The sequence below is a fragment of the Barbatula barbatula genome (genome assembly GCF_947034865.1).
Source record: "Barbatula barbatula genome assembly, chromosome: 19".
In the NCBI taxonomy this organism is placed as follows: domain Eukaryota; kingdom Metazoa; phylum Chordata; class Actinopteri; order Cypriniformes; family Nemacheilidae; genus Barbatula; species Barbatula barbatula.
This window is the reverse complement of record NC_136782.1, coordinates 1,902,842-1,915,229: the sequence shown is the minus strand read 5'-3', so window position 1 is coordinate 1,915,229 and position 12,388 is coordinate 1,902,842. Positions and strand designations below refer to the sequence as shown.

General features: G+C 45.1%; 1 protein-coding gene across 3 annotated transcripts; it reads right to left on the bottom strand.

The window, feature by feature from the left end:
- On the bottom strand, positions 1-3,532 carry apoa1b (apolipoprotein A-Ib). Of its 3 annotated transcripts, none has more exons than XM_079481912.1 (6): positions 3,392-3,532; positions 3,145-3,197; positions 2,337-2,611; positions 1,780-1,826; positions 1,321-1,465; positions 1-887 (listed from the first exon to the last, which is right to left on the bottom strand). In XM_079481912.1, the coding sequence occupies exons 4-6, from the start codon at positions 1,817-1,819 to the stop codon at positions 302-304; spliced, it is 771 nt and encodes a 256-aa protein (XP_079338038.1). In that variant the 5' UTR covers positions 1,820-1,826; positions 2,337-2,611; positions 3,145-3,197; positions 3,392-3,532; the 3' UTR covers positions 1-301. The 3 variants fall into 3 exon arrangements, with proteins under 3 accessions (XP_079338038.1, XP_079338039.1, XP_079338037.1); XM_079481913.1 differs by having other exon boundaries at positions 2,337-2,506; XM_079481911.1 differs by having other exon boundaries at positions 3,145-3,532.
- Between the last annotated feature and the right edge of the window lie 8,856 nt (positions 3,533-12,388).

The following is a 12,388-nucleotide window of genomic DNA, read 5'->3' as shown; positions in this document are numbered from 1 at the left end:
TAATATGAAAGTGTTTTTTTATTCAGTTTTATTGAACATTAAAATAGTTTTTTACCAAAAACAAACAGCTTAACAGAGGATTTCGCTAGGGATTTTTTATTGTTAACCAAACAGTATTGTCATTTTTGTGTCATTAGAAAGAATGCAAGTCCTTTTGCTGCGGGAATCTGTGAAAAGTGAATTGTGAGCATGCTTTAATAAAGATCAGTAATACTCTGAGAAAACCTTGACAGACTGAGTTGTTGGTATTCAATGCGGGTGGAAAGGAAGAAGGCAATAGAAATGTTATGAAAAGAATGCTTTACTCCTTGTTAATGGCCTTTTGGATGGCTGCAACGATAGCCTCAAGGTGGGGCTTCACATCTTCGCCCAGGGCGTTCATCTTTTTCCTCAATTCACCAGATCTGACACTCTCACGAAACTCCAAGGCACCCTTCTCCATTTGTTCCCTATATTCTTGGATGTAGGGCTCCAACTGAGTCTTCAGTGACTCGAGATGCTCTGTCACCTTGTCACGCACAGCCTCCAAGATGGGCACCAGCTTGGACTTGGTCTCCTCCCAGTTGGTGGCAATTTTCTCCTTCATGTTCTTGACCACAGGCTCCAACTTTACCTTCAGCTCCTCCATTTGCTCACGGTGTTTGGTCAAGTACTCCTCTACGAATGGCTTAAGCTCAGTGCTGTACTCCTGAAAGTGCTTCACCAGCACCTGTCTCAGCTCCTCTCGTTTGGGCTCAATCTGCTTGCGGAGATCCTCCACATCATTCCTCAACTTCTCACGCACTGGAGCGGTGGCTTCCAGGGCCTGGGTAGCAACTGGGCCAATGGCTTGAAAGACATGTTGAAAGTAGGCATGGATGTTGTCCACAGACTGGCCCAGAAAGTCTCTACACGAAAGGAGACAAATAAGATTTAGTGTAGTTATTTTTGCAATCGATGTGGTGTAATTTCTTAAATTAAAAATAGGCTGTTAACTAGATGCTGAAATCTTCAGATCTTAGGAAATGAAAACACTAAATAACAAGGGACTCTATTTGGTGAAGTGAGGGGTTCATGCAGCACCAGCAGTGCCAACAGCACTGCAGTTCAATCCAAAAATACCAGCACTGAAAAGATACTCTTTCGGGGTATGCTATCGCTTCAAAAAAAAAGTTATTCTATGCATTAGTCAAAGAAACAAAATGTTTGATCAATAGTTAACAACTTTTAAATTCTTCTTCTCACCCCTACTATATAACACCTACAATTGATAGTCAATAGAATGCTATCCAAATAACTGCCCAACTACGCCATGTGAAGTCTTGTAGTAGTGTATCGTACTTGTAGTCTTTGAACTCTGTCTCATCGAGGTGATGAAGGGCTTTGTGTGCAGACTGCTTCATCTGATCTGCATACACCTGCAGAGCGGACTTCACGTGTTCCAGCTGTGATGGAGGTTCGTCCTGAAGGACACGAGCCTGGCAACCTAAAACGAGTGAATGTGAAGTAGAAGTCTGAGATGAGGTCTAAACACTTTTATTTTTCTAAAATGTTTACATTGCAAATGATTTATTTGGTAAAAAATGGTTTAACACAACAAATGTAATTGACAAACAAAGAGATCTGTTTCTCGATTTTGCCAAATTTTTGCTCAAAATGAATCTCTAGTGGGTGAAGTTAAAACAGTTATTAAAACAAAATGATTGTAAATGTAGAACGGGTGTTTAGATAGTTTTAGAGTTAAATAAAACAAATTAAGAATTTTTCTCAAGGTATAGAAAATGAATATATTATACATACCTGCCAGCAAAATTGAGAGTGCAAGGGCAATAAACCTCATGATGGATCTGAGAAAGAAAAAGAGAAGTTATTTAATACTTTAGAATGACACAAGAACTTAAGTAAGACGTGCAGCTCACTATTATGGATTTAAGTCTGCAGTATACGTGAGTCTATTAGACGACTTCCAGATTGATCTGAGATTAGACAGAGTTAGAGGCTTCACGACCAGATTACCACTACATAATCTAATAATCCTCTGGATTCATTTGGACCTGAATATCTATGGTGGAAAGCCTGATGTAATTTTTAAGCATCTGAAAGCAAGAATGGTAACCTGGGCCCCACAAACAAGCCTCAATACTTGAAAAATGCTAATATGAGTTAATTCCTGGCTTTTAAAACACACACACACAAATGTATTTTACAAAATGAAAAATACGCATGTACAAAGATGTTTCAATCTTCTAAAAATAATTGGCAAGAGCATTTTGCAGTCACATGCAACACAAGCTGGTTTGCTGTTGCTAATGCTTCCATACACAAATAAATCGCCCACATTCAGGCTGGATGCTTACCTGTTGATGTAGCTGGTCTGGGAAGAGACTGAGGAACTGGTGCCAGAGATATCTCTTTTATAATGCTCATCTGACGGAGGGGGCAGATTTTTGGAGGTGAACCTCACCCCCTTGACTCCTCACAGGAGGCGTAGAGTTCAAAAGTCACTCACTGAGAGGCCGGGGGAGCTCTGCGTCAACACAGTCAGCACATATGCACATACACGTGGTAGCTTCCATTTATGTTGAGTTAATAAACCCTGCAAATGTTCTTTTGATTCAAACGATGCATTTTTCTGCAAAGTATAAAAATAGCATACAAACAATGATTTACTGATTAACTATGATCTTACTACCCGTGCACCCTAAAATGACTTTCGCTGTGTGTAATCTAATATTTTTAGGTTGATTAAAACCAATTGAGGTTTTACTAAGGCATATTTATTATTTAAATATTCTTAAAATCTTGATACTATCACACGTTACTCCATTTCTAGTTATATGAAATCAATCTTGGTACTTTCAGAGCTGTAGCATTGGGGAGAACAGTTCAAGACATTGAAATATCACATTAGATCTCTAATAGTAATATCGAAAGGGGCACGCTATCCCATGACACCATTTGATCTATGCATTTTGTTGCTACAGCCCTATAGTGGCCTTTGGGTCTGAGACTTTTTAGCTGAAAAACAAAGTTTATTAAAAGAGTTAGGCTAGAATCTAAAGTTTTAAAGCAGCATAAAACAAAGTTTTTTGATCAAGCAATTGCTCATTTGTAACACAAAGAGAAACAGTGATCACACTTTGAACTCTTTATTTGGGTTCTCACCTCATGCAGAGTCAAGAGATGGCCTGAGACAAAAGACTCTCTCAGACAGAGCCCTCATGAAGGAGGAAAAGAGAGGTGTTTCAACCATGTTTATTGCATTTTGTAAAACACTTTAACATTATTGTTTTTTAAATGTTTAAAAACTATGTCAAAAATGTGGTGGTATCTCCAAAAAGGTGGTAAACCTCATATGAAATAAAACATCACTATCCAATGTAAAATGCTAGAGGAAATAAAAAGTGCTCACAATTTGTGCTATCAGCCCATCTGAGTAGGAGTTTAAGTAAACCAATCCAGCAAACACAAAATGTAATTTGTTCAGCCAAAAATCAATGTCAGTGTCAGTTTCATCCCACATGTGTCTCTTTGGCTTTTCCTTGTAAGAGCCAAAACATATTTGAATGTACTCTCTGATAAGGCCATGCTGGGGCATTCGGACCAGGTTCTGCTTTGTTAGGAGAATGTCGTAACCGTTCCTAGTACACGCTGCCTATATGACAACATTAGAGAACACTGCCAAACGCTGTTCGAAAGCAAATGGGTCAAAGATTCAGCTGAGCTGTTTGCTGCTTGTGGACTTTGATGCTTTGGTTTGCATGTAGTTAAATGAAATGAAATGAAATGAATGAAAATAAATACAAATAAGTAAAGTAATAATCAAATAATATATAAGTGTAAACACCTGAAAACATAAATTATATCTAAATTATAACTAAATATTGTTTCTATAGAGCTTTTCACAATGTGTATTATTGCAACAATAAAAAATATATTTTTCAAATAGTATCAAAAGGATGCTTATATTCCTTTCCTTACACATACTGTACATACACACACATTTATATGATGAGCATTATGTATGTCAAGGTCAACGGGTCCTTTTGATAAAAAGCCATACTGGCTAAGTTACTAAGATTTACTTGAATGATTGTGTTAAAGGAATAGTACACCTTCAAAATGAAAATCTTTTCATTATTTAAATGCCCTCCTGTCATTTCAAACCCGTGTGTCTTTCATTCTTCTGCAAACACCAAAGTAGATATTTTGAAAAATAAAACCGTTGGTCTCCATTGACTTGGATCGGTTTTGTTTCCATACAATAGAAGTCAATGGGGTCCAACAGGATCTTTCAAACTGATCCTAAATAGTCAATGCATCTGTGTTTTATCTTTCTTTCCTGTCAATGTCATTGAATTGTCTTTTCAAGTGTGTGACATTCATCTTTATGAGTGCTGTAACATTTCCTTTTATCATTTACCTCTCAGTCTGCCTCTTCTGCATATCAATAGCTCTGTTTGCAGTTTAGGGTCCAATCGAGTGGCTGTTAGTTCTCACCTCTCACCCACCAGGAGTGTCACCATCCAACAGTCATGGCTGTATACTTTCCAAACTCAAACTATTTTCTTCAATTATTCATATCTGAAATACATTTTCAGCTACTCTTACCAATGAACTACTACAGCATTTAATGATGTAATACTTTTTTAAATAACATAAAATATTTGATCTGTACATTAGTTGTACACAATGAACTAACATGAAAAGTGAACAGCTGTATTTGAATTGTTCAATATTTATCATTTGCATGCATCTACGTTTACATCTATGAAATTAAAATTATTATTTTGTTTATTTCGGTTGTAAAACTAATGCATTTTTGAAAATACTACTACTAATAATACTAAAGCGACAAAGGCACATGTTTTATTATCTCATTTTTGCCACTGTGGGCTACATTCAACTAAAAGTTGGATATAGGAATTATGTAATGGACAAAAAAGTTAGTTTTAAACCCAAATAATTCACAGAAACAATTGCTTTTGTGAAAGAAATGACTCTCTGTGAAATCAAGTTAACTCTTGTTAAAGTTGAGGTTTAAATACAAACGTGACTAACATGTTTTTCTGCAATGGAGCTTGTGAAAGACTTGATAAATCTATCATTTAAACTTTTCTCCCACTAGGAGACAATCTGAGGGGATGAATTGATTGGTACTTCATGTGTTCAAGGCTCACTAGGGTTACATTTGCTTAAACAAACAGCCACCCACATAAACTGATAAACCTTTGCTGTTTGCATCATCAGCGTCCAAAGGCAGTTTTGGCCTTTGTCCAGTCCGGTTCCACATCAAGGTCCACAACTCAATTTATAAAGTTAGCGTTGTGAATAAGTCAAATGTTGTTTTTACATTCATGCGTCTTGGCAGATGCTTTTATCCAAACATCTGACCAGAATTTGTGTTGAGCTACAGAAACACTGTTCCTTAAGCCATTTGTACTTCTTACTTCATCTCGCATGTTCAGATCCTTATCTGTTCAATGTGTTTGTGTAGGTATATTTAACATTATTGGGTTACACTTTATAACAAATGCATGCTATTAAGCATTAGTAAACAGTTATTTCATCATTTATAAAGCATTGTCCCAACATTAATAGAGACCATTAAGCAGTTAATAAATACAGACATCAATCCTGCATGTTTATAGTGTTTAATATTGTATTGTATTGTTAATGATCAGTTTATCATTTCTAAAATAAACAATGCAAACACAAAGCAGTTATTTAGGAGTTGTCAATGCTTCATAAGATAATTGAAATAGTGTTAGTAAATTGTTAATCTGAAAGAAGAAAACTTGCTACACCAAACCATGCTTATGTTCTTCGTAACATATCAAGCTTTTTGTTAGTTTTCCTACTCATTTTGTTGATTTATATTTATTTTGTTTATCCTATTTTTATATATCTTTGCGATAACACTTCAGTAAAGGAACCAATTCTAACTATCAACTAGTCGTTTATAAGCATGCCTATTATGAGCATATTGGCTGCTTATAAATACTTATAGAGCACATATTCTGTATTACCATATTCTACTATAATCCTACCAAATACAAAGCATAAATAATCCCTTCTTTAGATGAGTTCAGAAAAAAATTGTAAACTGACAAGTTATAAATGTTTTATAACTACCTGAATTACTCATGAATTAGGAAACAGATAATTATTTAGGTCACACTTCAGTATCGGGGACAATTCTCGCTTTTAACAAACCATTAATTTACTCAATAAACTCTTCATTTGTTGCTTATTAATAGTTAGTAAGGTAGTAGTTAGGTTTAGGTAATGGGTAGGATTAGGGATTTAGAATATGGTCATGCAGAATATGTGCTTTATAAGGACTAATAAACAGCCACTAAGTAACAATCTTTCTACATTATAAGATGTATAATTGTACATTGAAATAATTCACTAATAATTTGTTAAGCACTTTCTTAATGATCATATGAAGACTGACAACTAAATAACTGGTTTGTATTTCTATTGTTTAAATTAGAAAATTATAGAATGTCAGACACCAAACAGGACGAGGACCACAAAAGCGTCACGTTCAAACGTTTATTTAAGGGTTGGGGGTTAAGGGGGTTTCAGGGGTTCCGGGGGGGGTACAGGAGTTCCAAGAGTCTGCGTGTGTGTGTTCCCCCAGTAGCCGAACAGCGATGGCAGGAGCTGGATGATCCGGGAAGTCCTGGGGGAAACACACACACAACAGCAATTGAAACGAAGCAGCAGTACAGTCAAGGACTAGGCGGTATTCGTAGAAGAGGGATGGAAGGCAGGTCAAGATTACCGGGGCTGGAGAACACAGAAGTAGTTGAGCGGGTCCGGGATCACAGGCAAAGAGTCAGAGGCGTTTTCCAAAACAGGCAGGTAACGGGTGCTGGTTGCAGACGATCTGACAAATGTGGACTGAAAAGCAAGGCTTTAAATACAGGGCATGATGAGTGGTGAATGCAGTGCAGCTGGTAGGTAAACGAGGGTGAGGCAGAGCAGAGCAGGAACAGGTGGAGGTCATCAGACTTCAATCAGCATGTGTTACCAGGCAGAGAGACAGCTCATGACAGAACCCCCCCCCTAAGGGACGGCCCCAGAAGTCCCCAAGAGTGACACCATGTCGGGAGGGCGGAGGGGAGCCGGTGGAGGGCTAGAATTCCTCCGAGCGGTCCGAGTGAACCTCCTCATCTCGGAGGGAGCTGGAGGGTCGTGGACAGAAGACGGGACAGGTACCGAGACAGGGTCAGGCACAGGACAGGAAGCCGGGCGGGCAGGACGGTTAGGGACCCCTCTGGGGCGGCCCCTACGGATTGCAGGTTGATCAGGATGCAGACGGTGGAAGTCGGCGATGAGTGTCCGGTCCACAATCCGACTGGCTGGCACCCAGGTTCTCTCCTCAGGTCCATAGCCCTCCCAGTCGACGAGATACTGGAGCCCCCTACCTCGCCGTCTGGACCGAAGCAGGCGTCGAACGGTGTACACCAGCCCACCGTCAACGAGGCGAGGAGGAGGAGGAGGAAGCGACACGGGGACCAGCGGGCTTTCATGCGTCGGCTTGACTTTCGAAACATGGAAAGTAGGGTGCACTCTCATGGAGGTTGGCAACGGGAGCCGGACTGCGGTTGGGCTGATGACCCTCTGGATAGGGAACGGGCCGAGGAATCGAGGTGCCAGTTTACGCGACTCCACCCGCAGTGGGAGATCCTTGGCTGACAGCCACACCTTCTGGCCAACACGGTAGGCGGGTGCCGGCGATCTTCGGCGGTTAGCCCCAGTGGCATAGCTGACAGCTGACTTGAGTAGCGTAGCACGAGCTTGTGACCAGGTACGACGGCAACGGCGGGCATAGGCGAGGGCAGACGGGCAGGACACATCTCCTTCCTGGCTGGGGAACAGGGGGGGCTGGTAGCCATACACACACTGGAAAGGTGACATACCAGTGGCAGAGCAGGTGAGGGAGTTGTGAGCATACTCTATCCACATCAGTTGTTGTGCCCAAGTCTGGGGTTTGCGAGAAACCATGCACCGCAGCGCCTTCTCCAGCTCTTGGTTTGCCCGCTCGGATTGACCATTGGACTGGGGGTGGAACCCAGAGGTGAGACTCACTGTGGCCCCTAGAAGACGGCAGAACTCCTTCCAGAATGTAGAGGTGAATTGCGGACCTCGGTCAGAGACAACATCCCTGGGCAGCCCGTGTAGACGAAAGACATGATCAAGAACAGCCTGGGCAGTCTCTCTGGCAGATGGCAGTTTAGGGAGGGGAATGAAGTGTGCCATCTTGCTGAACCGGTCAACCACAGTGAGAATGACCGTCATCCCACCTGATGGTGGGAGGCCAGTTACAAAGTCCAAGGAGACGTGGGACCAGGGTCGTGTGGGCACAGGCAAGGGCTGGAGTAAACCAGCAGGGGGCCGAGTGGAGGACTTGTTCTGATTGCAGGTGGGGCAGGCACGGACGAATTCTCGGACATCCCTTCTCAAAGAAGACCACCAGAAGCGCTGGGCAAGGAGATGGCAGGTGCGGGCGGAGCCCGGGTGGCAGGCAAGGCGGGAGTTGTGTCCCCACTGTATGACCCGGGACCTCAAATTCTCTGGGACGAAGAGACGACCGTCTGGGCATGCACTAGGACTGGGATGGTCACGGAGGGCCTCTTGAATTTCCTCCTCGATATCCCAGGTCAGGGCAGCTACAACGCAGGGATCGGGCAGAATTGATGCAGGTTCCTGGGAAGGGGCGTCATCCTTATGAAACTGACGGGAGAGAGCGTCCGGCTTGGTGTTCCGAGAACCTGGGCGGTATGACAGGGTGAAGTTGAATCTGGTGAAAAACAAGGCCCAGCGGGACTGTCTGGGGTTAAGACGTTTGGCATTGCGGATGTATTCAAGGTTTTTGTGATCGGTCCAGACCAGGAACGGAACGGTGGACCCCTCCAGCCAGTGACGCCACTCCTCCAGGGCAAGCTTGACAGCCAACAGCTCACGGTTTCCAACATCATAATTGCGCTCTGCAGTTGAAAGCCGGCGAGAGAAAAATGCACAGGGGTGCAACTTGTTGTCCTCCTCTGCCCGTTGAGAGAGTATGGCCCCGACTCCCACGTCCGAGGCATCCACCTCGACAACGAACTGCCGGTCTGAATCCGGCATCTGGAGGATGGGGGCAGTGGTGAACCGGGCCTTGAGGGTATGAAAGGCTGTGTTGGCCTCTGGGGTCCAGAAAAAGGGGTGTTTGATGCTGGTCAGAGCTGTGAGGGGAGCGGCGACGGAGCTGTAGTTCCGGATGAATTTCCGGTAGAAATTGGCAAAACCGAGGAATTGCTGCAACTTCTTCCTATTCCCCGGAACTGGCCAGGAGGTAACTGCCGAGACCTTTGCAGGGTCCATCTGGATATTGCCTTCAGCGACGATGTATCCCAGGAATGACACACTCTGAGCATGGAACTCGCATTTCTCCGCTTTGACATAAAGAGAATTCTCCAGGAGCCGTCGAAGAACCAGCTGGACATGACAGGTGTGTTCGGACAGAGTTCTGGAGAAAATTAAGATGTCGTCCAGGTACACGAAGACGAATTTATTCAGCATGTCCCGCAGCACATCATTCACCAGCGCCTGGAATACCGCTGGGGCGTTGGTGAGGCCAAATGGCATTACCAGGTACTCATAATGGCCGGTGTGGGTGTTGAATGCAGTCTTCCACTCGTCACCCTCCCTTACTCGGACTAGGTGGTAAGCATTTCTAAGGTCCAGTTTGGTGAAAATAGTGGATCCCTGGAGCAACTCAAAAGCAGAGGTGAGTAAAGGCAGAGGGTACCTGTTCTTCACTGTGACATCATTCAGACCTCGATAATCAATGCAGGGGCGAAGAGACCCATCTTTCTTTCCCACAAAGAAGAACCCGGCACCAGCAGGAGAGGAAGACGGGCAGATGAGTCCAGCTGCCAGGGAGTCCCTGATGTAATCCTCCATAGTTTTTCTTTCAGGAGGGGATAGTGAGTAGAGGTGACCTTTGGGTGGAGCAGTCCCAGGGAGGAGATCAATGGCACAGTCGTACGGACGGTGTGGGGGCAGAGATGTGGCTTTGGTCTTGTTGAACACCTCTCGGAGGCCATGGTAACATTCAGGGACATTAGAAATGTCAGGGCAGTGCTGGGGGGTACTGAGCCGGGGGGCAGCGAGGCAGCACGCAAACAGGTCAGGTGGCAGGCATTTCCCCACTCTTTCACAGTTCCGGAGGCCCAATCGAGGTGAGGATTGTGAAGACGGAGCCAAGGGTAGCCCAGGATTAGGGGTTGGCCTGGAGAGCTGAGCAGGTGGAAGCGGATGATCTCTGTGGTTTCCTGACACCATCATTGAGATGGGGGCTGTGATGCTGGTAACTGTGCCAATTACGTGACCGTCCAGGGCCCGGGCTGGAACAGGAGTGGACAAGCGATGGCTTTCCAAGCCCAGCTGACGAGCAAGTCCTGTGTCAATAATGTTTGCTTCTGCGCCAGAGTCCACCAGGGCTGCCAGGGTGTGGGTGGAATCAGACAGGTGAAGACAGACTTGGATGAGGGGTTTACGGCTGATGGAGGGCTGAATGTTCATTGAGCTCATCCGGATTCCTCCTACATCTGGTGAGCTCTGGCTTTTGCTGGACAGGTGGCGACTCGATGACCATCACCACCACAGTACAGGCACAAGTTGGAGGTGATGCGTCGCTGGCGCTCTGCAGGGGTTAGGGAGGCGCGGCCGATCTCCATCGGTTCAGACTGATCCGGCTGGCTAGACGGTGTGGCAGGTGCGGACAGAAGGGCAGTTGGGACACTCCGTGTGCTGGTGGATGGACTCTGGCGCCCTCTCTCACGGCGGCGGGCCTGGATCCTGCGGTCGATGCGGACAGCCAGAGCAATGGCTTCATCAAGAGTGGGGGGTTGATCATGGGAAACCAGCTCGTCCTTTATGTAGTCCACCAGGCTGTGGAGGAAGGCATCCACCAATGCTTCCATGTTCCAGGAGCTCCGACTTGCCACAGTTCGAAAGTCAATGGAGTAATCCGCAACAGTCCTTCTGCCTTGGCGAATACTCATCAGGGTCCGAGATGCCTCTGCTGTTGTGGATTCCAAATCGAATACCTTGAGCATCTCCTCTGCGAATAGGTTGAAGGTTGCACATGCTGGGGTCTGGCGCTCGAACTCCGCCGTTCCCCAGAGTTGAGCTCGGCCCGTCAGGTGAGTGATCACGTAACCGACCCTCGCCCCTTCAGTGGCAAAAGTCCTGGGTTGCAGGGTAAACTGGACACGGCAGCTCGTCAGGAACGCCCGTACCTGGGTTGGGTCGCCGCTGAACCGCTCTGGATTGCCGATCCTGGGTTCTGGGGCTCCGGCAGCCACGGCAGCAGTGGACTGGGCAGGAGACTCGGGTGCTGGGCCAGTGAGCAGGCTGGCTGGGGCTGGGCCGGTGGGACCAGGCAAAGGAGAAAGGTTGGTGAGAAGTTGAATGATCATTGCAAGTTGTTGCTGTTGCTGCTGGAACTGCTGACGCTGTTGGTAGCCGGCTTGAAGTAGGAAGGCAATGTCAGTAGTGTTGCGGTTTACCTCTCTCTCTGTCTCTTCCAGGCGTTGCCTGGCGGTGGGTGGTTCTGGTTCGTTGGTTTCCATGCTGGTTCGACCGTGCGCTGGGTCCATGTTTGGTCAGATCGTACTGTCAGACACCAAACAGGACGAGGACCACAAAAGCGTCACGTTCAAACGTTTATTTAAGGGTTGGGGGTTAAGGGGGTTTCAGGGGTTCCGGGGGGGTACAGGAGTTCCAAGAGTCTGCGTGTGTGTGTTCCCCCAGTAGCCGAACAGCGATGGCAGGAGCTGGATGATCCGGGAAGTCCTGGGGGAAACACACACACAACAGCAATTGAAACGAAGCAGCAGTACAGTCAAGGACTAGGCGGTATTCGTAGAAGAGGGATGGAAGGCAGGTCAAGATTACCGGGGCTGGAGAACACAGAAGTAGTTGAGCGGGTCCGGGATCACAGGCAAAGAGTCAGAGGCGTTTTCCAAAACAGGCAGGTAACGGGTGCTGGTTGCAGACGATCTGACAAATGTGGACTGAAAAGCAAGGCTTTAAATACAGGGCATGATGAGTGGTGAATGCAGTGCAGCTGGTAGGTAAACGAGGGTGAGGCAGAGCAGGAACAGGTGGAGGTCATCAGACTTCAATCAGCATGTGTTACCAGGCAGAGAGACAGCTCATGACATAGAAATTATAAACTGATCAATAATAAAGAAATAAAATACACTTATGGATATGTTTATGAATCAAGATTAAAGCATCTATATCTGTATTTATAAACTGCTTACTGATATAAGTTAATGTAGGGACAATTCTTTATAAATTATGAATGTATTGTTTGCTAATGCTTAATAGCATGCAGTTACTA

Coding starts and splice junctions, on each gene's coding strand:
- apoa1b (XM_079481911.1), bottom strand. CDS start 1,819: ATGAGGTTTATTGCCCTTGCACTCTCAATTTTGCTGGCAG. Junction 1,466..1,779: donor ACTCTCAATTTTGCTGGCAG/GTATGTATAATA, acceptor CACTCGTTTTAG/GTTGCCAGGCTCGTGTCCTT. Junction 888..1,320: donor ACAGAGTTCAAAGACTACAA/GTACGATACACT, acceptor CCTTTCGTGTAG/AGACTTTCTGGGCCAGTCTG.